At 40.1% G+C, this 26128-nt stretch overlaps 1 protein-coding gene and 1 long non-coding RNA gene across 3 annotated transcripts in view; both read right to left on the minus strand.

Moving 5' to 3' along the window:
* The window catches only part of LOC133550035 (uncharacterized), a 262035-nt gene extending 261164 nt beyond the window's left edge, over positions 1 to 871 (minus strand). Inside the window, exon 1 of the long non-coding RNA XR_009806222.1 lies at positions 586 to 871. This is a non-coding gene — a long non-coding RNA (uncharacterized LOC133550035). The remainder of the gene's footprint in view (positions 1 to 585) is intronic.
* A 13638-nt stretch (positions 872 to 14509) lies between these two features.
* kcnk10b (potassium channel, subfamily K, member 10b) overlaps positions 14510 to 26128 on the minus strand; it is a 61594-nt gene continuing 49975 nt past the window's right edge. For both annotated transcript variants that reach the window (XM_061896033.1, XM_061896032.1), the window contains exons 4-7: positions 22506 to 22666; positions 22232 to 22424; positions 22017 to 22159; positions 14510 to 17104 (exon numbers count right to left, since the gene is read on the minus strand). In XM_061896033.1, coding sequence (XP_061752017.1) covers positions 16481 to 17104; positions 22017 to 22159; positions 22232 to 22424; positions 22506 to 22666 — 1121 coding nt within the window. In that variant the 3' untranslated portion in view covers positions 14510 to 16480. The remainder of the gene's footprint in view (positions 17105 to 22016; positions 22160 to 22231; positions 22425 to 22505; positions 22667 to 26128) is intronic.

Raw genomic sequence — 26128 nt, forward strand, 5'->3', positions numbered from 1 at the left:
GGTTATATTTCTCCTCTTTATTTGAGAAGAATTGTTGTACATTCTTTGGTAGCAGGTTATAATTTGCATTGTATATCAATTTAGCTGTTTGCAATTTTACCAAATCACCTAACTTTAATATTTTTATAATTGAATCCCTTTTTTTATTTTTCAACAAGTTTTTAGTTATTTGTATATGTTTTTTTCCAAATAGTTCAAGAAAGACCACTACAAATGAGCAGAATTGTGCACTGTTATACGATGTAATAAATCACAAACTGATGACATAGTGCTGTATTTTACTTCTTTATCTTTTTTTTTTTCAACCAAAAATGCTTTGCTCTGATTAGGGGCTACTTGAATTAAAACGTGTTCACAGGGGGGGTACATCACTGAAAAAAGGTTGAGAACCACTGTGTTAAACTGATAGTTAAATTAATTTAAAAAGAGAGCACATTACTATTCATCACAAAGTCGTCATTCCTGAACCCCTAATTTGCGACAGTGTCGAGAAAGACGTCTATAGTTTTTGGTGGTTACCTTAAAAAATATATATATTTGTAAAATAAAACATTCAATGTTTAAAATTAATATATTTTAACTTACGTCCAGTTGAGAATCCCTGCTGTATTCTGCTTCTGTCGGCAAACTGAAGAGTCCAAAGAAGTGCAGCTGTTACTTATCAACGCAAATGAACTATTTCACATTACATGTCGGCATTGAGCACAAACTGAGGAATTACAGGACAGCATTTTGTAGAAAGCGTTTGAATTCCTTAAAAAGAATGTGACAGAATGGCAACTTCTTAATCCCTAATTAGCTTGAATAACACATTTCAAATACTTATTTGATCCACAGTGTGGTGTAGACGCTTCACTTCCGGTTTTCGGGGTTTTCCCTTCAGAATAAAATATTTTTTTTCGACATGAATCAACAGGTGCAGCATGTTTTAAAGGCCTACTGAAATGAGATTTTCATATTTAAACGGGGATAGCAGGTCCATTCTATGTGTCATACTTGATCATTTCGCGATATTGCCATATTTTTGCTGAAAGGATTTAGTAGAGAACATCCATGATAAAGTTCGCAACTTTTGGTGGTAAGAGGAAAGCCCTGCCTTTACCGGAAGTCGCAGACGATAACGTCACATGTTGATGGCTCCTCACACTTGTTTTTGATGGGAGCCTCCAACAAAAACTGCTATTCGGACCGAGAAAACGACAATTTCCCCATTAATTTGAGCGAGGATGAAAGATTCATGTTTGAGGATATTGATAGCGATGGACTAGAAAAAAAAAGTTAAAAAAAAGTTTTAAAAAAACGCGATTGCATTGGGACGGATTCAGATGTTTTTAGACACATTTACTAGGATAATTCTGGTAAATCCCTTATCTTTCTGTTGTTTTGCTAGTGTTTTAGTAAGTTTAACAGTACCTGATAGTCGGAGGGGTGTGTCCACGCGTGTGTTGACGCGCAGTGTCTCAGCGAAGTCGACGGCAGCTTCATGGGCGGCACAAGCTCAGCTGATCTCCAGTAAGAAGCGACTTTTTACCACAATTTTCTCACCAAAACCTGCTGGTTGACATTCGGTTGGGATCCATGTTCGCTGTGATCCATAGCAAAGTTTCACCTCTGTGAATTTTAAACAAGGAATCACCGTGTGTTTGTGTGGCTAAAGGCTGAAGCTTCCCAACTCCATCTTTCTACTTTGACTTATTCATTATTAATTGAAATAATTGGAAAAGATTCAGCAACACAGATGTCCAAAATACTGTGTAATTATGCCGTTAAAGCAGACGACTTTTAGCTGTGTGTGTGTGCAGCGCTCGTATTTCCTAACAGCCCGTGACGTCAAGCGTACACGTCATCATTCCGCGACGTTTTCAAGAAAAAAACTCCCGAGAAATATAAAATTGCAATTTAGTAAACTAAAAAGGCCGTATTGGCATGTGTTGCAATGTTAATATTTCATCATTGATATATAAACTATCAGACTGCGTGGTCGGTAGTAGTGGGTTTCAGTAGGCCTTTAATGTATGTATACTGTATATTTTTGAGAAACACTGCGGGTCGTCAAGTTATGATTGGAACCATATTTTTCAAGGTCATTTAGCTTTTTGTAAGATGCACTTTATTCAATAAACGTTTATCTGGTAGGCCTCAGTGGTCCCCAAACTATGACCCATGAGCCAGATACAGCATATATATATATATATATATATATATATATATATATATATATATATATATATATATATATGTATATATATATATATATATATTTATATATATATATATATCCATTTTCTATCGCTTATTCCCTTTTGGGGTCGCGGGGGGGGGCGCTGGCGCCTATCTCAGCTACAATCAGGCGGAAGGCGGCGTACACCCTGGACAAGTCGCCACCTCATCGCAGGGGCAAACACAGATAGACAGACAACATTCACACTCACATTCACACACTAGGGCCAATTTAGTGTTGCCAATCAACCTATCCGCAGGTGCATGTCTTTGGAAGTAGGAGGAAGCCGGAGTACCCGGAGGGAACCCACGCATTCACGGGGAGAACATGCAAACTCCACACAGAAAGATCCCGAGCCTGGATTTGAACCCAGGACTGCAGGACCTTCGTATTGTGAGGTAGACGCACTAACCCCTCTGCCACCGTGAAGCCTGGCTGCAAATCATATGGTCTAAAAATGTATTTTCCCATCAATAACAAGACGTCATCCCGCTGGCGCTGCAGTGTCAGGCAAGTGCGCTCTCTTTCAGTCGATTAGTTCACGAGGGAAAAAAATGGCAAAATAGTTGGGGAAATGTAAAATAGATCCCGAGTGTAGATTTTTTCAAACATCAGTGGACATATGACTTGTTTTTGTTCAGTGTAAGTGAAATGAAGTGAATCATATTTATATAGCGCTTTTCTCTAGTGACTCAAAGCGCTTTACATAGTGAAACCCAATATCTAAGTTACATTTAAACCAGTGTGGGTGGCACTGGGAGCAGGTGGTTAAAGTGTTTTGCCCAAGGACACAACGGCAGTAACTAGGACGGCAGAAGCGGGAATCGAACCTGCAACCCTCAAGTTGCTGGCACGGCCACTCTACCAACCGAGCTATGCCGCCAACCGAGCTATGCCACCCGTAAGGATAACGCAGTTTGTCTAATCTGCAAAGATTAGATTATACACATATATAGATATGTATATATATATATATATATATATATATATATATATACATATATATATATATATATATATATATATATATATATATATATATATATATATATATATATATATATACATATATATATATATATATATATATATATATATATATAAAGAGAGAGAGAGAGATATTTATATATATATATATATATAGATATATATATATATATATATATATATATATCTATATATATATATATATACACATATATATTATTTTAAATTTTCTGAGGGAACTCTCCTGAAGGAATCAATAAAGTACTATCCATCTATCTATCTATCTATCTATCTATCTATCTATGTATATATCTATCTATCTATCTATCTATCTATGTATCTATCTATCTATCTATCTATCTATCTATCTATCAATCTATCTATATATATATATATATATATATATAGGCCACATTTTTTTCAACCCAATGCGGTCAAAAAGTTTAGGGAACCCTGGCCTACATAGTCACAGGCCTACTGTTCTATACTATAGTAAGTTAAAGTGATTTATGGACACTTTATATTACTCACATATATTACTGTTCATGCATGACTCTTGGTAATTAGATGGGCCTGCAGGAGAGAGCATGTGAGTCCCTCTTCTTTTCCCAGCATCCCTCCATCCTTGCTTCCACTCATCCACATCACATGAAGTGCTTCCCCCGCCTCTATGACAGCCACGATCCTGCATCAGCAGCACAACCTGTCCTTGACTCTTCAGCAGACATCTTCGTATATGCGGAGAGGGGAGTTAAGCGACGATCAATAAGGCATCATTGACGTGATGAACATTATCACCATCTGTGAGAGCCATGGTCATTGCTTGATTAACACAAATAGGGTCAGCTGTGGCAAGCATGACTAAAATAAACAAAAACAAAAATATATGAAACTGCAACAATAGAGAAAGCTGTGCATTGAAAGCATTACATTATTTTATTTTATGTTACAATCAGCATTTCATTTCTTGTTCGTGTATGAAAGCAGTTTCCTTCTTTTATTCATGCTGCCGCTTGCAGAGAATTGAAATGTTGTCTTTATTCAAGACTATTCTTCCTGGACCACAGGAAGAATAGTCTCCACTGCGGTGTAGACTAATGGGGATTGCTTAAAGGGGAACATTATCACAATTTCAAAAGGGTTAAAACAGGGGTAGGGAACCTATGGCTCTAGAGACAGATGTGGCTCTTTTGATGACCGCATCTGGCTCTCAGATAAATCTTAGCTGACATTGCTTAACACGATAAGTAATGAATGATTCAGCTGGTAATCACAGTGTCAAAAATAACGTTAAAAATACAAACCATTCTCATGCATTTTCATCCATCCATCCGGTTTCTACCGCACCTGTTCAAGAAGTCGGATTAGTGGTAAGAAGTATTTTATTTATTTTTGGTTAGCCTCAGAATAACAATGTTATTAAAAAGAATAAGAGACGTATTATACTCTAAAAATGTTGATCTTTCTTAAAATGCACGCATTTAGTTGTATTCAGTGTTAAAAAAATATATATATATATGGCTCTCACGGAAATACTTTTATAAATATTTGGCTTGTATGGCTCTCTCAGCCAGAAATGTTCCCGCCTCCTGGGTTAAAACCAATAAAAACTCAGTTCCCAGTGGCTTATTTTATTTTTAGAAGTTGTAAATCTGTAAATCCACTCGTCCATTTTCCTGCTACGTCACATAGTGACGCCAATACAAACAACATGGCGGATAGAACAGCAAGATATAGCGACATTAGCTCGGATTCAGACTCGGATTTCAGCGGCTTAAGCGATTCAAGAGATTACACATGTATTGAAACGGATGGTTGGAGTATGGAGGCAGATAGCGAAAACGAAATTGAAGAAGAAACTGAAGCTATTGAGCGAATAGCTATTGAAGCTATTCGGTGATCGCCTTCTAACCAACGATTGCATCTTTTGACCAATAGAGCAACTTAAATCCGTCTAATGGTAAGTCCATCCATCATCTTCCGCTTATCCGAGGTTGGGTCGCGGGGGCAGCAGCCTAAGCAGGGAAACCCAGACTTCCCTCTCCCCAGCCACTTCGTCCAGCTCTTCCGGGGGATCCCGAGGCGTTCCCAGGCCAGCCGGGAGACATAGTCTTCCAACGTGTCCTGGGTCTTCCCCGTGGCCTCCTACCGGTTGGACGTGCCCTAAACACCTCCCTAGGGAGGCGTTCGGGTGGCATCCTGACCAGATGCCCGAACCACCTCATCTGGCTCCTCTCGATGTGAAGGAGCAGCGGCTTTACTTTGAGTCCCTCCCGGATGGCAGAGCTTCTCACCCTAATGGTAAGTGTTTGGCATTAAATGGTGGGTGGAGGGAAAGGCTGGATGCAAATATAGCTACAAATGTACATCCAGCTAGCCTAAATAGCATGTTAGCATCGATTAGCTGGCAGTCATGCCGTGACCAAATATGTCTGATTAGCACAAAAGTCAATAACATCAACAAAACTCACCTTTGTGATTTCGTTGACTTTATCGTTGGAAATGCATCTGCTTTGAGTGTCGCAGGATATCCACACATCTCTGTGCCATCTTTGTCGTAGCATCGCTATCGTCGGTATAATGTGCAGAACAAACGAGGGACTTTCGCATCTTTGGACCACTGGTGCAACTTGAATCCGTCGATTGGTAAGGGTTTGTTTGGCATCAATTGTTGGTGGAGGGAAAGGCTGGATGCAAATATAGCTACAAATGAGGCATAATGATGCAATATGTACATACAGCTAGCCTAAATAGCATGTTAGCATCGATTAGCATGCCGTGCTAATCGATGCACACTCCACGTAAGTAATTTTGAATCCGTCCCTGATCGTGTTGTTACACCCTCCGACAACACACCGACGACGCATGATGTCTCCAAGGTACGGGAAAACAGTCGAAAAAACGGAAAATAACAGAGCTGATTTGACTTGTGTGTGTAATGTGTTTGAGAAAATGGCGGATTGCTTTCCGTTGTAACGTCACGGGTGAAAGGTCATCGCTCTGACAGCGAACAATTGAAAGGCGTTTAAATCGCCAAATTCACCCTTTAGAGTTCGGAAATCGGTTAAAAAACATACGGTCTTTTTTCTGCAACATCAAAGTACATATTGACGCTTACATAGGTCTGGTGATAATGTTCCCCTTTAATAAACTAAACTAAAACAAAGACACATTCGGACCATATATCAAAGATTAATCCAACAGAAAATAGAAATTCATAGCTGTCGACGACCATGACAAATCGCGCCAGGGATACATTTTGATCAAATACGTTTAGGGAATTTTTTATGTGTCAAAATAAAATATGTATGTATACGGAAATGACATAAGACATGTGGCAAAGGACTGTAAAAAAAAAAATTGGCATTTTTATCAGTGTTTTCATTTTTAGGACTTTTTTTCGTTTTTGTGGACAATGTTGAAAAAATATAATATATTTGTATATTTTTAAAGGATCATTCTTATTTCTGGAATGTCCTAGAACAGGGGTAGGGAGCCTATGTCTCTAGAGCCAGATGTTGCTCTTTTGATGACTGCATCGGGCTCTCAGATAAATCTTAGCTGACATTGCTTAACACGATAAGTAATGAATAAATCCGCCGGTAATCACAGTGTTAAAATATTGTTCAAAATATAAAACATTTTCATGCATTTCAATCAATCCATCGGTTTTCTACTGCACCTGTTCAAGAAGTCGCATTAATGGTGAGAAGTGTTTTATTTATTATTGGTTAGCTTCACAATAACAATGTCATTAAAAAAATAAGGGAATTATTATACTCTAAAAATGTTGGTCTTACTTAAAAATGCACGTATTTAGTTGTATTCAGTGTTAAAAAATATTATATGGCTCTCACGGAAATACATATTTTAAAATATTTGGCTTTTATGGCTCTCTCAGCCAAAAAGGTTTCCGACCACTGTCCTAGAACAATGGAATTTGGACATGTTTTTGCCTACATATTGAAAATAAAAAATATTCCAAATCAATAAAATAAACATCTTGCAGTCTTTTGCTGCCTGCTTGTGTGTGCCACTTCTCCGTAAAAGACACTTATAGTATAAAAAACACTCAAAATTTAAAAATATTTTACATTTTATTTAAATTGTACTTAATGTTTTATTTAACTCAACGTTACAGGCAATCACCGTATTCATATGTTCAATTCCATTAATTAGCAATACAATACAAAAGAAAAACAGCACTATTTACATGTGCTAAGTATTTCGTATTTAATTGTCTTTTTTATACGTTTCAATGGTGCTGCGTTTGGGACGCATTTCGAATGCGCGAGTTGTCACCCCCAGATGCTGCAGGACTCGGACAGGCAGGATAGCAGGTAAGAACTAGTTTAATATAAAAATGACAAAAGAACAATTGACAAAAGGCGTGCCTACGCACCGGAAGCTAAATGCTAAAGATCAGCAAGCATAGAGTTCAAAGTTCAGGAGAATGGACGTGCAGAGAGCACGCCAAGCTAAGACGAGACTTAGCAGGGTAAATACAAAGCAGAAATACCAAACGTGACTTGTTGCATACCGCAAACAAAACATCCAGGCAGAACTAAGGTATCGGGCCAGTTTAAATACTAAAACAATAATCATAAACAGGTGTGCGTCAGAAAGTCAGTGCAGGTGGAGCAAATGAGGTCGCCATGGTGATAAATTCAAACAAGGAAGTGCTCAAACAAAGTCAAAAGTCCACATAACACACGATCCCGACAGCGGATTGTGACAAATGGGTTGTATTTTCCATATTATATGTATTTTATATTTTAATTGTGAAAAAAACTTTATCAGTTGTTTTTTATTATTATTATTACTTTTTTTTGTATTCTACCTGCTCAGTGGTTAGAGTGTCCGCCCTGAGATCGGTAGGTTGTGAGTTCAAAACCTCGGCCGAGTCATACCAAAAGACTGTAAAAATTGTACCCATTACCTCCCTGCTTGGCAGTCAGCATCAAGGGTTGGAATTGGGGGTTAAATTACCAAAAGTGATTCCCGGGTGTGGCCACCGCAGCTGCTCACTGCTCCCCTCACCTCCCAGGTTGGTGATCAAAGTTGATGGGTCAAATGCAGAAGATGATTTCACCACACCTAGTGTGTGTGTGACTATCATTGGTACTTTACTTTTTCTTTATGTTTATTTTAATATTATTTTTACCTTGTGATGTAGTCCACTTCTGTTGGATTGTTTATTACCTATTTCTTATAAAGAAGCATAATTATTTTTGAACTTTTTCGATCCTTTTTGTGTGTTGCTTCAGCCCTGCTGCACATGAGGCGTGATCGAATGCTGAGTTTCTCTGGTCTGCCATGCTCCTCTTGTCACTCACAGCACATTCACACTCTTCCTCTTCTTCATCTTAACACCAACCTGGCGCCTGCAAGACAGCAAGAGGGAGAAACTGCAACATGGACGAGAATGTAAGCACAGGTTAGCTAACTTTGTCATTTAAGTTGTTTTCAGGATTTACGATAAAAAGTGATTAACTTCTTTTTACACCTGCGTGACTTAACCAACAACTGGTGTACTGTGGGGCACCGATTGTGCAAGTTCTCCCACTTAAAATGATGACAGAGGTCTGTAAGTTTCATCATAGGTACACTTCAACTGTGAGAGACAGGATGTGAAAAAAAAATCTAGGAATTCACATTGTAGGAATTTTAAATAATTTATTTGTAAATTATGGTGGAAAATAAGTATTTGGTCAACCATTCAAAGCTCTCACTGATGGAAGGAGGTTTTGGCTCAAAATATCACGATACATGGCCCCATTCATTCATTCAGTCCTGTCCCCTTAGCAGAAAAAACAGCCCCAAAGCATGATGTTTCCACCCCATGCTTCACAGTAGGTGTGGTGTTCTTGGGATGCAACTCAGTATTCTTCTTTCTCCAAACACGACAAGTTGAGTTTATACCAAAATGGATACATGGAAGATACTGCAGTGGATTGGGAAAATGTCATGTGGTCAGATGAAACCAAAATAGAACTTTTTAGTATAAACTCAACTCGTCGTGTTTGGAGGAAAAAGAATACTGAGTTGCATCCCAAGAACACCATACCTACTGTGAAGCATGGGGGTGGAAACATCATGCTTTGGGGCTGTTTTTCTGCTAAGGGGACAGGACGATTGATCCGTGTTAAGGAAAGAATGAATGGGGCCATGTATCGTGAGATTTTGAGCCAAAACCTTCTGTCAGTGAGAGCTATGAATGGTTGACCAAATACTTATTTTTCCACCATAATTTACAAATAAATTATTTAAAATTCCTACAATGTGAACTCCTGGATTTTTTTTTTCACATTCTGTCTCTCACAGTTGAAGTGTACCTATGATGAAACTTACGGACCTCTGTCATCATTTTAAGTGGGAGAACTTGCACAATCGGTGGCTGACTAAATACTTTTTTGCCCCACTGTATATGGGTGCCAGCTTGACCCTGGAACAGATTGTTTCCGTTCTATCTTACAAGAAACCAGGGGTTGTTCAACCAAGTAGGTTTTTCCTTCGTAATGAAAAGCGATCCCTGGTTGATTGATGGACAGATAGAGAGGCGGACACAAAGCAAAGAAGGGGTCACGTCCACCTTGAAAGAGCACACATCCTCGTCTATTACTCGTAATTTATAGTCTCTCCTGTGTTGGCCGTTCCTCACACCCCCGCCTTGATTCATTTGACGTGCCAGCTGGCTCTTTTTGTGAGGTGCTGCACACACACGTGACCACGGCCGCATGGAGACCTTAAAAGTCCAGCCTGCTAATTACGTAACATTTAAAGGTGTTCAAGAAAAGACACTGAAACATTGAATATGTATACCATCCCTAAGAATAAACGCAAAAATGTGTGTATAAATATATATATTTTTTTTTAAATGAGAAATTATACTGATTTTCTTTTCTATGTCACATAACATCTAATAAAAATAAAAGTTTTGTTTTTTGTTATAAGAATGTAACTATGTTTGCAAATGTATACATATATATATATATATATATATATATATATATATATATATATATATACATACATTTTCTACCGCTTATTCCCTTTGGGGTTGCGAGGGGCGCTGGCGCCTATCTCAGCTACAATCGGGCGGAAGGCGGTGTACACCCCGGACAAGTCGCCTTCTCATCACAGGGCCAACACAGATAGACAGACAACATTCACACTCACATTCACACACTAGGGCCAATTTAGTGTTGCCAATCAACCTATCCCAAGGTGCATGTTTTTGTAAGTGGGAGGGAGCCGGAGTACCCGGAGGGAACCCACGCAGTCACGGGGAAAACATGTAAACTCCACACAGAAAGATCTCGAGCCTGGGATTGAACCCAATATATGTGTATGTATGTATGTATATCTTGATTGGATTATCCAGAAAATATTGCTTGATACCGTGGTAGAGCGCAATGTGTGTGTGGGGAAAATCACAAGACTACTTCATCTCTACAGAACTGTTTCATGAGGGGTTCCCTCAATCATCAGGAGATTTCAATGGAAGCATTCACATACAATGGTTTATATAGGGCACAGAGTGGGTGGGTACAGGCAGCGTAGGGGCGTAGTGATTGGCTCATGTGTTACCTAGGAGGTGTTTCCGTCTGTGGCGGCATGTTGAAATTATTTCTCTGCGCTTGTTGAGGGATCACAGGTCTGGATGATATATAATAAACAGTTTCTCTTTTAAGCAAATGTTGCATCTTGTGGTTGTGGTTTGATCATTTCAAACCACAACAAAGCAAATGCAAAAGGACTGCCTACCCCCAGACTAAACGACTCTGAAACCAAAAAGGAATGCAACTGTCGCAAGAAACCTGATTGCCCTCTCAACGGGGGTTGCTTACAAACATCAGTCGTTTACCAAGCAAAGGTAACACGCAAGGACATTAGCACATCCGACACGTACGTAGGATTAACCGAAGGAGCGTTTAAAGCCAGATGGAATAATCACAAGGCCTCTTTTAGAAACCAGACCTTGCGGAATTCTACAGAGCTCAGCAAGCACATTTGGAACCTCAAAGACAATAATGTTGAATATTCAATAACATAGCAAATTCTTGCATTCAGCACACCTTACAACAGTGGTAATAAAATATGCAATATTGGCTTAAAAGAGAAACAGTTTAGTATATATCATCCAGACCTGCCATCCCTCAACAAGCGCAGTGAAATCATTTCAACATGCCGCCACAGATGGAAACACCTCCTAGCTAACACATGAGCCAATTACCACGCCCTTACGCCTGCCTGTACCCAACCACTCTGTGCTCTATATAAACCATTGGATGTGAATGCTTCCATTAAAATCTTTTGATGATTGAGGGAACCCCTCATGAAACAGTTCTGTAGAGATGAAGTAGTCTTGTGATTTTCCCCACAAATACACACACATTATATATTTATATATATATATATATATATACACCTTATTTCTCTTAATAAACAAAAGACAGTAAAAGTCGTTAGCAGCTAACGGAACACAAACAACGAGATTGTTACGATCAATAACAAGAAAATAAGGCATATATATATATATATATATATATATATATATATATATATATATATATATATACCTTATTCCCTTGAATTGCCGCAGGGCATATAGTATGCGCCTGCCTTGAATTACTGCCGGGTCAAACTCGCTTCCCAAAATAATTAGCGCTTGTTTAGTATTACCGCCTGGTCAAACTCGTGACGTCACGAGTGACACTTCCCCTGTGATCATTTTCAAAATGGAGGAGGCTGATTTCAATACCTGTAATTTGAAATTGCATAAAGGGAAGAAGATTAAGAGCTATTCAGTAGGATTTAAGGTCCAAGCTTACATCACACTCAAATTTTTTCTTCATGCCTTTGGTAAGTGCCGGAGTGAGAAGAGGTTTTAAAATATCTAGCGCATGCTTACTTTTACCGCATGCCTTTGATAAGCGCAGGATTGAGAAGAGGTTTTAAAGTAATTAACGCCCAGGCGGAAATTCAGGGAAATACGGTACTCGTGATTTTTTTGTGTTGATATCGGACCAATATCCAGTATCAATATTAATTGGATCTGACACCCCTGGTATATGGCATTCTATTTGACCTTCAAAGTATGCAAATAAGATGACGCCACATCCACATTTACATTTCATTTTGCCATGTTTATTATTCGACCCCAAAAAAAAGGCACTGGATACATTTAATGTGAAATTGTCATTAAATAGTCACACCAATTAATGGATCATCACAGGTCATGGTCAGGATGAGGTTACAAGTATTAGAGCCAAATCGGTTGCAAATGGCACTTTCGGAACAGCAACAATCCAAATTCCAACTGCACTTTGTTGATGTGTATTTGGCCATAGTAAAACGTGTCGGGCTGTAACAGCAACAGTTTAATCTTTTCTTAAGAGCAGAATACTAAACACAAGTGCTCAACCCGTTAAAAGTCCCCTGTTATGAAAAAGTGAAAAAAAAAACCTGGTGATGAAAAAGTGACCGCCGCCCCGGGCTAGAAGAGCCATCCCTTGTATCCGTCCATCACTTCACAGCATTGTAAGAAACAAAACAAATAAAAAAAAAAAAAAAAAAACAGGCTTCGCTACACATCTTAAAATTTAAGCTCTGCCAAATATCTACCATTAAGTTTAGTCTTTGTGAGGGGGGTTTCGGTAAGTATGCTAACCTAGCATGATGTTGCTGTTAAAATGTGAGTGTCATGTTAGCACTTTAGCTAACAAAGCTATGCTAATGTCGCTAACGTTTTTCTCCTCCTGTCCCATAACTTACTATGTGGTTGTATGTGAAATACAGTATGTGTGATATATGCCGTCTATTGGGTTACATGGAGATACAGTGTATTTGTAAAAAGTGGATAAAGTGCACCATAGCGCTTCCCGGAAACACACACACTGTTGACACATCCATCCATTTTCTACCGCTTGTCTTTTTTGGGGTCACGGAGGGTGCTGGAGCCTATCTCAGCTGCATTCGGGCGGAAGGCGGGGTACACCCTGGACAAGTCGCCACCTCATCACAGGGTCAACAGAGACAGACAGACGACATTCACACACTAGGACAGGGGTCGGGAACCTTTTTGGCTGAGAGAGCCATGAAAGCCACATATTTAAAAATGTATTTCCGTGAGAGCCATATCATATTTTTTAACACTGAATCCAACTAGATGCGTGCATTAACGAAGAAGCAGTAGAAAATGGATGAATGGATTTTTAAATAACACCAAGATATTTAGAGTATAATAAGTCTCTTATTCTTCTTAATAACATTGTTATTCTGAATCTAACCATCCATCCATCCATTTCTACCGTTTGTCCCGTACCCGGTGGAAACCTGCACAGTCACGGGGAGAACATGCAAACTCCACACAGAAAGATCTCGAGCCCGGGATTGAACTCAGGACCTTTGTATTGTGAGGCACACGCTCAAACCCCCCTCCCACTGTGCTGTTCATAGTAGTGTGTGTGTGAAATGTTATTGAAATATTATTGATGGAGAGCAGGTGTTGTGAATTCAGTTTTTGAGATGCTCTGCAATTACAATTAATAAAATCCTTTCAAGACCGATGTTTTGGAATTTTGTTGACTAAATCTAAATTAATTTAGATGACTAAAACACATTTTGGTTAAAAGACTAACTGAAACTAATTTAAAAACCTGTCAAAATTAACATTGGTGAACATTTTTTACACTCAATGTTTTTCCCTTTAAAAACACTGAATTGTAAGTTTTTTTTAATAATATTTGCTTGAAACAGTGGATGTCTCTGCACAATTATTTGCACTTAAAAATGTTTGTTTGTAGTAATAAATATGATTTTAACATTTTAACATAATATTTGTGTTCAGTTACAATAATAAATAAAATACTTCTTACCATTAATGCGAATTCTTAAACGGGTGCGATAGAAACAAATGGATGGATTAAAAACACATGAGAATGTTTTATATTTCGAACGTTATTTTTAACACTGATTACCAGCGGAATTATTCATTACTTATCGTCTTTGGCAATGTCAGCTAAGATTTATCTGAGAGACAGATGCAGTCATCAAAAGAGCCACATCTGGCTCTCGAGCCATAGGTTCCCTACCCCTGCACTAGGGTCAATTTAGTGTTGCCAATCAACCTATACCCAGGTGCATGTTTTGGAGGTGGGAAGAAGCCGAAGTACCCATAGGGAACCCACGCAGTCACAAGGTGAACATGCAAACTCCACACACAAAGATCCCGACCCTGGGATTGACCCCAGGACTACTCAGGACCTTCGTATTGTGAGGAACATGCTCTAACCACCGTGCTGCCCCAAACACATTTCATGAGCATTAAAGCTAAAATCCCAGCATCAGGGCACAATGCAGGGCTTTGCATTCAGTCACTACTGTGGGACTAAAATGGTTGAAAATAAGTCGTACAATATGGGGACCTTTAAAGGCCTACTGAAACCCACTACTACCGACCACGCAGTCTGATAGTTTATATATCAATGATGAAATATTAACATTGCAACACATGCCAATATGGCCGCTTTAGTTTACTAAATTGCAATTTTAAATTTCCCGCGGAGTTTCTTGTTGAAAACGTCGCGGAATGATGACGCGTGTTTGTGACGTTCTTGGTTGGAGGGGACATATTAGCCCAGCAACACTTACGGCTAAAAGTCGTCTCTTTTAATCGCGCAATTACACAGTATTTTGGACATCTGTGTTGCTGAATCTTTTGCAATTTGTTCAATTAATATTGGAGACTATAAAGAAGAATTCTGTTGGTGGAAAGCGGTGGATTGCAGCTGCCTTTAGCACCGAAACACAGCCGGTGTTTCTTTGTTTGTTGTGAAGCTTTAACACGGAGCGGTCAAGCAAACATGTTTCTCTACGTCAACCAGCAAGTTTTTGGATGGGAAAATTGTGATATTAAGTCGGCTCTTACCGGAGACTTAAGTGGATTACGCGACCTCATCCTGCAGCTCAAAAAGGCAGCTGTGATCTTGCCTTTTTGACTTCTCTCGGAGACACTGGCGTTCACCGCAGCCATCCGACTTTCAGGTATGACTTTACAATCTCACTAAAATACAATTAACACAATAAGCAGATAAGGGATTTTCCAGAATTATCCTAGTAAATGTCTCTAATTACATCTGAAACTCTCCCACTGCCGCCGCCTGGAGCCATCGCCTTTTTTAATTTTTAAATTTTTTATTTTTAGTGCTCCACTCTTAATTTCCTCATCCACGAATCTTTCATCCTCGCTCAAATTAATGGGGAAATTGTCGCTTTCTCGGTCCGAATTGCTCTTACTGCTGGTGGCTCACATTATAAACAATGTGAGGGTTTTAGGAGCCCTCACACCGGTGACGTCACGCGCACATCGTCTGCTACTTCCGGTACAGGCAAGGCTTTTTTATTAGCGACCAAAAGTTGCGAACTTTATCGTCGATGTTCTCTATTAAAACCCTCGTTTAAATAAGAAAATCTAATTTCAGTAGGCCTTTAAAGCTTGAATCCCAGCATAAGGGCAAAATGCGGGGCTTTGCATTCAGTCACTACTGTGGGACTAAAATGGTTGAAAATAAGTCATACAATATGAGGACATTTAAGATGGAAAAATCCCAAAAAGAGACCTGTAGAAAAACATGCTCGTAATTACCAAAAATCCATTCATTAATCACATTCAACACACAATCTGAATGAGTTTAGTTACAAAAAAAAAAGCACATTTCAAAATGACGATCTTGCAATCGAATTGGGCGATTGGCGACAGTCAGAAAGCGTGGTGGAGTAATTGTTCGTTACATTGATCAGCCCCCTTTTTTTTTCCCTTTCATTCGACATGGCGTTTAGCAGCAGCAGTCTAAAAATGGAAACGGCGTTACGAGGCCGGTCGGTGGCGGAGACGGAGGATTTCTCTCTCTGTCTGCGTTTGTTTGGGAAAATGGAAAATGAGTTAACGTGAGATATAAGCTTGCCATGATGAGGTATAAAGACGGCAGCCTCTTGTTGTTTGTCTTTAGTTTGTTTTGGCAACAGGTTTTTCTTTCCGTGGCTTTATGGCACGAAGACTGAGATTCCCGAAAAAGCAAACAGAGGAAACCGAAAGGCACATTTCTTCAACCGTTGGGACTCCTCTAGGGTACGCCTTAAGCACGCTTGACTTTCTACCAGTTTAGAGCACACCAGTGTAGGTTTCAGCCCTATAACTGGAACAATTCTTGGAGTCTTGGAGTAGTTTCAGTTGAAATGACTCCAACTGGACACCCTTATCCTCCATGTTTACCCTCCAGCATTCTCCCGCTGTTTGCCCCCATTCAGCTTGGCTCGTTCCACAGAGTAGTGCGACAGGTTGTTCAAACTGGTGTTCTTCTCTTTCCGTTCCTCTTCCAGCTCTGCTTCCTCCGTGCCATCCTCGCCCCGTTCTTCGTCCACCACGGCGCTCCCGTTGCTAGCCCGTCTGGAGTCCCCCGGTATGTTCCTCCGGATGTTCTTACCACGCCTGGCCAGCTTGGTCAGCGAGCCAAAACGCAGGTTGAAGAGGTTCTCCTCGGAGGATGAAGACGTCTGCGGTGTTTGCTCGCCGCCGCCGCCGCCGCCGTGCTCGTAAGTCTCGCAGGCCCCCTTCAGGCGCAGGTTGTTGAGCTTGATGTCAATACTCTCCTGGGAGGAGATCTTGAAGCGACCAGCGTCCAGGCTGGCAAACACCGCCCTCTTCTCTGGGGACAGCATGTCCAAGGAGTGGGCCCGCTGCTCCAGGCCGAGCTGGCGGCGTTCCATGCTGCGGATGGTGGCGGCGCGCTGTAGCTTGTCGTGGATCTCCACGCTCAGACGACGCCGCGTCTCTCGGAACTCCGCTCGGACGTTGGCCTTCCATTCGACGGCGTGAGCTTTGATCTCTCCAACCTAGAAAAGATTCAAAGATAACTTTGTTCAAACCAGTGTTAATTTTGTTGACGAAAAATTTTCGTCATAGTTATCATCAACGACCTTTTTTTTCTGACTAAAACGAGACAATAACTAAATAAAAAATAATTTACGTGGACTAAGACGATGACGAGGGGTATTGACATATTCGTCAAGGAATAAAAACGAGACGAAAACGTCTGACAGAGACGAGATCCAATCGGAACTCATTTCGTTAGGAAGAGGCGGGAGGAGTTGGGAAGAGAACCAATCAGAGCGACGTGGTAAGGAAGCTACGTAAACGTAGTTTGCGTTTGAGACTGACCCGGGAATGCGCTGCAGAAGACAACATGTCAACGCCGGGGAGGAAGAGGAGAGAGGACATATGGGGAAATTTTATATTTGACGTCAAAGATAACAAGACGCAGTGTAAGAAATGCAGCGCGAGGATTACGGGGAAAAACACAACTTGAAGCGACATTTACAGTCGAATCACCCCGAAATCCACACACAGGTAAGCATTTTCCACAACATACAACTCACTCGACGTTATCCCGTTTATTACACGGCTTACTCGTGAAATACTAAATTTAAGACATGATTTTCATCTAAATACGACTTGTATCGCTGTTTTGCTTTGACTTTCAGAAATTGAAGGGAAAGTTTACATATTACCCTTTAGTCGACTAAATCTACTGTAGTTTTCGTCCACTATAATCTTATGATATTGAGTCAACTAAAACTAGACCAAAACTAAAACAATTCAAATAACTAAATTATGACTAAAACTAAATTACATTTTAGTCAAAAGACTATGACTGAAACTAAATCAAATTTTGCTGTCAAAATTAACACTGGTTTAAACGTGACGTATCACTCATTAACATTTCATTAAAAGTAAAAAGCAAGAACATTTTAATCCATGTTTTTATTACGACTCTTCCTGTTTACATTTTTGCACCCTCCCCAGACCAATGAGAGATGAGGGCAATGTCATATGGTTTCTGCTGGGCCCCCGAAAAGGTCAGCGTTCTACGCTCCACAGTCATCTGACTCTTCCCTGCTGGTCTGTTTTTTCTAGAACGTCTGGAATCTGTTATGGTTTGCCACATATTTTGAGTTTGTTAGCGTTTTCCTGTTTTTAGTGCATTTGTACCCGTTCTGTGCTTTTATTTTAGTGGCACTTCCGTTTTTGTGTTTGCCTGCAGCGACCGGACACCTGCCTTTGAGAGCTGTTCCCCGCACCGGTTTTGTGTCATCAATCAGGACTATTTAGGTTGAGTCTTGACCGCCGTTCTTTGTTGGGACTCTGTCATGTATGTTTATATGTTGTGTTGCAGTCTGTTCTGTTTCATTTCGTTTTGCATAGCCTTCCCTATACTTCCGTGCCCTTCCTAGCAGCGCTTGTCTTTTGTTTGTTTGAGCTGTTAAATACCTTTTTTACCTGCACACTTTGATTGATTGAAACTTTTATTAGTAGATTGCACAGTACAGTACATATTCCATACAATCAACCACTAAATGGTAACACCCGAATACGTTTTTCAACTTGTTTAAGTCGGGGTCCACGTTAATCAATTCATGGTATAAAAATGCTGCCTTCTTGGCTTTCCGCATTTTGGGAACACACAATCGTCGTCATGCGACCTGGGTGTCGCGCTAAACCAGGGGTCGGCCACCCAAAATATTGAAAGAGCCATATTGGACCAAAAATACAAAAAGAAAAATATGTCTGGAAAATCTAGAGCATGGGTGTCAAAGTTTGGCCCGCCGAGTAATTTCATTTGGCCCTTGGGGCAATATCAAATTAACATTAGAGCTGGCCCGCCGGTATTATACAGCATTCACCGCTAATACTCACACTTGCCAACCGTCCCGAATTTCACTGTCCTTCCGAAAAACATTCTCCCGATTTCCACCCGGACAACAATATTGGGGGCGTTCCTTAAAGGCACTGCCTTCAGCGTCCTCTACAACCTGTCGTCACTTCCGCTTTTCCTCCATACAAACAGCGTGCCGGCTCATTCACATAATATATGCGGTTTCTACACACAGGTATGTGAATGCAATGCATACTTGGTCAACAGCCATACAGGTCACACTGAGGGTGGCCGTATTAACAACTTTAACACTGTTACAAATATGGGCCACACTGTGAACCCACACCAAAAAAGAATGACAAACACATTTCGGGAGAACATCCGCACCGTAACACAACATAAACACAACAGAACAAATACCCAGATCCCCTTGCAGCAATAACTCTTCCGGGATGCTACAATATAAACCCCCGCTATCAACAACCCCCCCCCCATTTATTTTCAAATTTATTAGCCTGTGGAAAAAGTTAATGTTGATTTTTACCTCAGAAGGCTGCAAATAAAAAAGAGGCATTACATTTTTTTATTGAAATTGTATTTAATATGCCTTTAAAGTTTTTTTCGTTTGTTTTTTGAAATTTGATTTTGCACTATTAAGTTGTATAAGTGTTGCTTGTTCCATATTCAGTGTTAAAGCAAATCAGTGTTGCAAACTGAGCAATAATTATTGATATTTAATCATTATTATTATTATTATTATTATTTGAAACTGGATTTTGCATGTCACTATAACGTTATGTAAGCCTTGCTTGTTCAATATTCAATGCAAAAGTTGTCCGGGTCCCTTTTAAAAGGTTAATTTGTTGACCTTGGCCCGCGGCTTTGTTCAGTTTAAAATTTTTGGCCCACTCTGTATTTGAGTTCGACACCACTGATCTAGAACCTTATATAAGTGTTATAATGAAGGTAACACACGATGTGTCTATATTAGCTATATTAGCCTACTATCAAAAGGCTGATGCAAATCTACGTTGACAGAATTTTAGTATGTTAATATTTATTCTACATACTTTTGCAACATTGGAAAACATTAGTTAAATGGAGGCTTCCCACAGGATGAGATAACTTATGGAAATGACTGGCTAGAATGGCCAAAAGAATAGATGTGTGTCTAAAGTTTAAAGAAACGGCAAGCTGTCTTCTTCTAATGGATTTATTACAATCTTTGCAAGCTGGGTAATGTTTGCTGTGGTCTGGAACAACATGGCACACAAACAACTATGATAAATGCAGCCAATATTACATACGGATAATGTGTCATTATGCACATATTAATTAAATACACAGAGGACATAAGTAAAGGAAATTAATTTGGCTCAAATATACCTACAAACGAGGCATAATGATGCAATATGTACATACAGCTCAGCCTAAATAGCATGTTAGCATCGATTAGCTTGCAGTCATGCACTGACCAAATATGCCTGATTAGCACTCCAGAAAATCTTTAAAATCAACAAATCTCCTCTCTGTGCATTCACGCACAGCATAAAAGTTTTGGTGGACGAAATGACACAAACAAGGGGTGGCATAAAATACATCTTTCTGTGGCAACATCGGAGAAAGTAGTACATGTAAACAAACTATGGTGAGTTCAAGGGTCGCTGAAATCAGTAGGACAAGACGGCGCTCGACAAATAATCTCCCCAGTGAAGTAGGTTTGACATACACAGTGGGATTTTCTAAGAATTAGGAAGGGTTGTGTCATGTCATTGTGTCATAGGGACGGCGTGGCGCAGTGGGAGAGTGGCCGTGCGCAACCCGAGAGTCACTGGTTCAAATCCCACCTAGAACCAACCTCGTCACGTCCGTTGTGTCCTGAGCAAGACACTTCACCCTTGCTCCTGATGGGTGCTGGTTGGCGCCTTGCATGGCAGCTCCCTCCATCAGTGTGTGAATGTGTGTGTGAATGGGTAAATGTGGAAGTAGTGTCAAAGCGCTTTGAGTACCTTGAAGGTAGAAAAGCGCTATACAAGTACAACTCATTTATCATTACCATTTATCATTTATGTTAGGAGCTATGTTGTCCGGGGGCATAAAGCCCCCTGGTAGGGTCTCCCAAGGCAAACAGGTTCTAGGTGAGGGATCAGACAAAGAGCAGCTCGAAGACCTTTATGAAGAAGAAAAATCATGGACCCAGATTTCCCTCGCCCGGACGCGGGTCACCGGGGCCCCCCTCTGGAGCCAGGCCCGGAGTTGGGGCACGATGGCGAGCGCCTGGTGGCCGGGCCTGTTCGAGGGAAGAGTGGATCGTGAGATCGACAGGCGGATCGGTGCGGCGTCTTCAGTAATGCGGACGTTGTACCGATCCGTTGTGGTGAAGAAGGAGCTGAGCCGGAAGGCAAAGCTCTCAATTTACCGGTCGATCTACGTTCCCATCCTCACCTATGGTCATAGTAAAACAATTATTGTTATTTTAAAAAATCTTTTTCCATTTTCACACATCTTTGAAAATGCTCCCGGGAGCCACTAGGCCAGTGCTAAAAAAACTCACTAAGAGCCATGTAAGATTTTTGTTCAAATAAAGCTAATAATGCAATTTTTTGTGGTCAACATTATTTAGAAAAGAACCGAAAAGTATCAAAACAATTTTGGTACTGGTACCAAAATATTGGTATCGGGACAACACTAATTAGGGCGGCATGGCGTAGTGGGTAGAGCGGCCGTGCCAGAAACCTGAGGGTTGCAGGTTCGCTTCCCACCTATTGACATCCAAATCGCTGCCGTTGTGTCCTTGGGCAGGACACCTCACCCTTTGCCCCCGGTGCCGCTCACACTGGTGAATGAATGATGAATGAATGATTGGTGGTGGTCGGAGGGGCCGTAGGCGCAAACTGGCAGCCACGCTTCCGTCAGTCTACCGCAGGGCAGCTGTGGCTACAGATGTAGCTTACCACCACCAATGTGTGAATGAATGATGGGTTCCCACTTCACTGTGAGCGCTTTGAGTATCTAACAATAGAAAAGCGCCATATAAATCTAATCCATTATTATTATTATTATTATTATTATAGTACTAACGAAAAAAATACCTCCTCTTTGGTCTTTTTGGACAGCACTCGAAGCCAGTCTCCAATCATGCTGAGGACGGCAGCAAAGTAGGCCAAACCCACCAAGATCCAGAACCACACCAGCGGCTTGTACCATTTCATATAGTCGATTTTGCGGTCTCCACCTGGAGAAAACGACAAAACATCTGTCTGGATGTTCGGACTGAGAACGTAGCACGGTCACTTTAGGCACACACCCGCCACATAGTCGCCAATTCCCACTGTGGTGAGAGTGATGACCACAAAGTAGATGGCCTCCAGCGTGGTCCAGCCCTCGATCTTTTTGAAGATGACAGCCGGTACGGTGACGAAGACAATGCAGCCGGCAAAGATGAAGAGGATGGTGGACGTCACGCGGATCTTCGTCTGACTGATCTGTTTGTGTTTTTGCTGAGGAACGATGATGAGATGAGTCGCGTCAGCAATAGAAGCGTCATTCAAGCTGACTTTGCTTTTTCATGCCAAACTCACTCTGAAGATCCTCTCCACCCTCAGGATGCTTTTAACAAAGATGGTGCCCAGCTGATCTCCAATCCCAGCCAACAGGAAGCCAAAAAGCGGGATGCCGAATATAGCGTAAAGGATGCAGAAGATCTTTCCACCCTCTGTGCTGGGAGCGATGTTTCCGTAACCTGTTGAAATTGGGAAGAGAGGGCATCGTTTACAGCAGCCAGGATCGCAACGCCTTTTTCTTACATATGAGTTGTGTCAGAAAAGTTGACTGACCAAGTGAATGTGAGGTGTTTGGGGAATTATGCAAAACTCGTTTTGCTGTAGTGTTTTTTTAGATTCAATCCATCCATGTCAGAAAAGTTGACTGACCAAGTCAATGTGAGGTGTTTGGGGAACTATGCAAACGTCGTTTTGCTGTTGTGTTGTTTTTTTTTAGATTCAATCATCCATCCATCCATCCATCCATTCATCCATGTCAGAAAAATTGACTGACCAAGTCAATGTGAGGTGTATGGGGAATCATGCAAAACTCGTTTTGCTGTTGTGTTTTTTTAGATTCAATCATCCATCCATCCATTTATGTCAGAAAAGTTGACTGACCAAGTCAATGTGAGGTGTTTGGGGAATTGTGCAAAACTTGTTTTGCTGTTGTATTTTTTTAGATTCAATCATCCATCCATCCATCCATTCATCCATGTCAGAAAAGTTGACTGACCAAGTCAATGTGAGGTGTATTGGGAATTATGCAAAACTCGTTTTGCCGTTGTGTTTTTTTCTGGATTCAATCATCCATCCATCCATTTATGTCAGAAAAGTTGACTGACCAAGTCAATGTGAGGTGTTTGGGGAACTATGCAAACGTCGTTTTGCTGTTGTGTTGTTTTTTTTTAGATTCAATCATCCATCCATCCATCCATCCATTCATCCATGTCAGAAAAATTGACTGACCAAGTCAATGTGAGGTGTATGGGGAATCATGCAAAACTCGTTTTGCTGTTGTGTTTTTTTAGATTCAATCATCCATCCATCCATTTATGTCAGAAAAGTTGACTGACCAAGTCAATGTGAGGTGTTTGGGGAACTATGCAAACGTCGTTTTGCTGTTGTGTTGTTTTTTTTTAGATTCAATCATCCATCCATCCATCCATCCATTCATCCATGTCAGAAAAATTGACTGACCAAGTCAATGTGAGGTGTATGGGGAATCATGCAAAACTCGTTTTGCTGTTGTGTTTTTTTAGATTCAATCATCCATCCATCCATTTATGTCAGAAAAGTTGACTGACCAAGTCAATGTGAGGTGTTTGGGGAATTATGCAAAACTTGTTTTGCTGTTGTATTTTTTTAGATTCAATCATCCATCCATCCATCCATTCATCCATGTCAGAAAAGTTGACTGACCAAGTCAATGTGAGGTGTATTGGGAATTATGCAAAACTCGTTTTGCCGTTGTGTTTTTTTCTAGATTCAATCATCCATCCATCCATTTATGTAAGAAAAGTGGACTGACAAAGTCAATGTGGGGTGTTTGGGGAATTATGCAAGACTCGTTTTGCTGTTGTATTTTTTTAGATTCAATCATCCATCCATCCATTCATCCATGTCAGAAAAGTTGACTGACCAAGTCAATGTGAGGTGTTTGGGGAATTATGCAAAACTTGTTTTGCTGTTGTATTTTTTTAGATTCAATCATCCATCCATCCATCCATTCATTCATGTCAGAAAAGTTGACTGACCAAGTCAATGTGAGGTATATGGGGAATTATGCAAAACTCATTTTGCTGTTGTATTTTTTTTTAATTCAATCATCCATCCATCCATGTCAGAAAAGTTGACTGACCAGGTCAACGTGAGGTATTTCGGGGAATTATGCAAAACTCGTTTTGCTGTTGTGTTTTTTTTAGATTCAATCATCCATCCATCCATTTATGTAAGAAAAGTGGACTGACCAAGTCAATGTGAGGTGTTTGGGGAATTATGCAAAACTTGTTTTGCTGTTGTATTTTTTTAGATTCAATCATCCATCCATCCATTTATGTCAGAAAGTGGACTGACCAAATCAATGTGAGGTGTATGGGGAATTATGCAAAACTCGTTTTGCCGTTGTGTTTTTTTCTAGATTCAATCATCCACCCATCCATCCATGTCAGAAAAGTTGACTGACCAAGTCAATGTGAGGCGTATGGGGAATTGTTCAAAACTCGTTTTGCTGTTGTATTTTTTTAGATTCAATCATCCATCCATCCATGTCAGAAAAGTTGACTGACAAAGTCAATGTGAGGTGTTTGGGGAATTATGCAAAACTCGTTTTGCTTTTGTATTTTTTTTTGATTCAATCCCATTCATTCATCCATGTAAGAAAAGTGGACTGACCAAGTCAATGTGAGGCGTATGGGGAATTATTCAAAACTCGTTTTACTGTTGTGTTTTTTGTTTAGATTCAATCATCCATCCATCCATGTCAGAAAAGTTGACTGACCCAGTCAATGTGAGGTATATGGAGAATTATGCAAAACTCGTTTTGCCGTTGTGTTTTTTTCTAGATTCAATCATCCATCCATTCATCCATTCATCCATGTCAGAAACGTTGACTGACAAAGTCAATGTGAGGTGTTTGGGGAATTATGCAAAACTCGTTTTGCTTATGTATTTTTTTTAGATTCAATCCCATTCATTCATCCATGTCAGAAAAGTTGACTGACCAGGTCAATGTGAAGTATTTCGGGGAATTATGCAAAACTCGTTTTGCTGTTGTGGTTTTTTTAGATTCAATCATCCATCCATCCATTTATGTAAGAAAAGTGGACTGACCAAGTCAATGTGAGGTGTTTGGGGAATTATGCAAGACTCGTTTTGCTGTTGTATTTTTTTAGATTCAATCATCCATCCATCCATCCATTCATCCATTCATCCATGTCAGAAAAGTTGACTGACCAAGTCAATGTGAGGTATATGGGGAATTATGCAAAACTCGTTTTGCTGTTGTGTTTTTTCTAGATTCAATCATCCATCCATCCATGTCAGAAAAGTTGACTGACCAAGTCAATGTGAGGTATTTGGGGAATTATGCAAAACTCGTTTTGCTGTTGTGTTTTTTTAGATTCAATCATCCATCCATCCATTTATGTCAGAAAAGTTGACTGACCAGGTCAATGTGAAGTATTTGGGGAATTATGATAAACTCGTTTTGCTGTTGTGTTTTTTTAGATTCAATCATCCATCCATCCATTTATGTCAGAAAAGTTGACTGACCAGGTCAATGTGAGGTATTTGGGGAATTATGCAAAACTCGTTTTGCTGTTGTGTTTTTTTAGATTCAATCATCCATCCATCCATGTCAGAAAAGTTGACTGACCAAGTCAATGTGAGGTATATGGGGAATTATGCAAAACTCGTTTTGCTTTTGTATTTTTTTTAGATTCAATCCCATTCATTCATCCATGTAAGAAAAGTTGACTGACCAAGTCAATGTGAGGTATTTGGGGAATTATGCAAAACTCGTTTTGCTGTTGTGTTTTTTCTAGATTCAATCATCCATCCATCCATTTATGTCAGAAAGGTGGACTGACCAAGTCAATGTGAGGTGTATTGGGAATTATGCAAAACTCGTTTTGCTGTTGTGGTTTTTTTTTTTAGATTCA

Source organism: Nerophis ophidion, linkage group LG03 (assembly GCF_033978795.1).
Source record: "Nerophis ophidion isolate RoL-2023_Sa linkage group LG03, RoL_Noph_v1.0, whole genome shotgun sequence".
NCBI classification, from domain to species: Eukaryota; Metazoa; Chordata; class Actinopteri; order Syngnathiformes; family Syngnathidae; genus Nerophis; species Nerophis ophidion.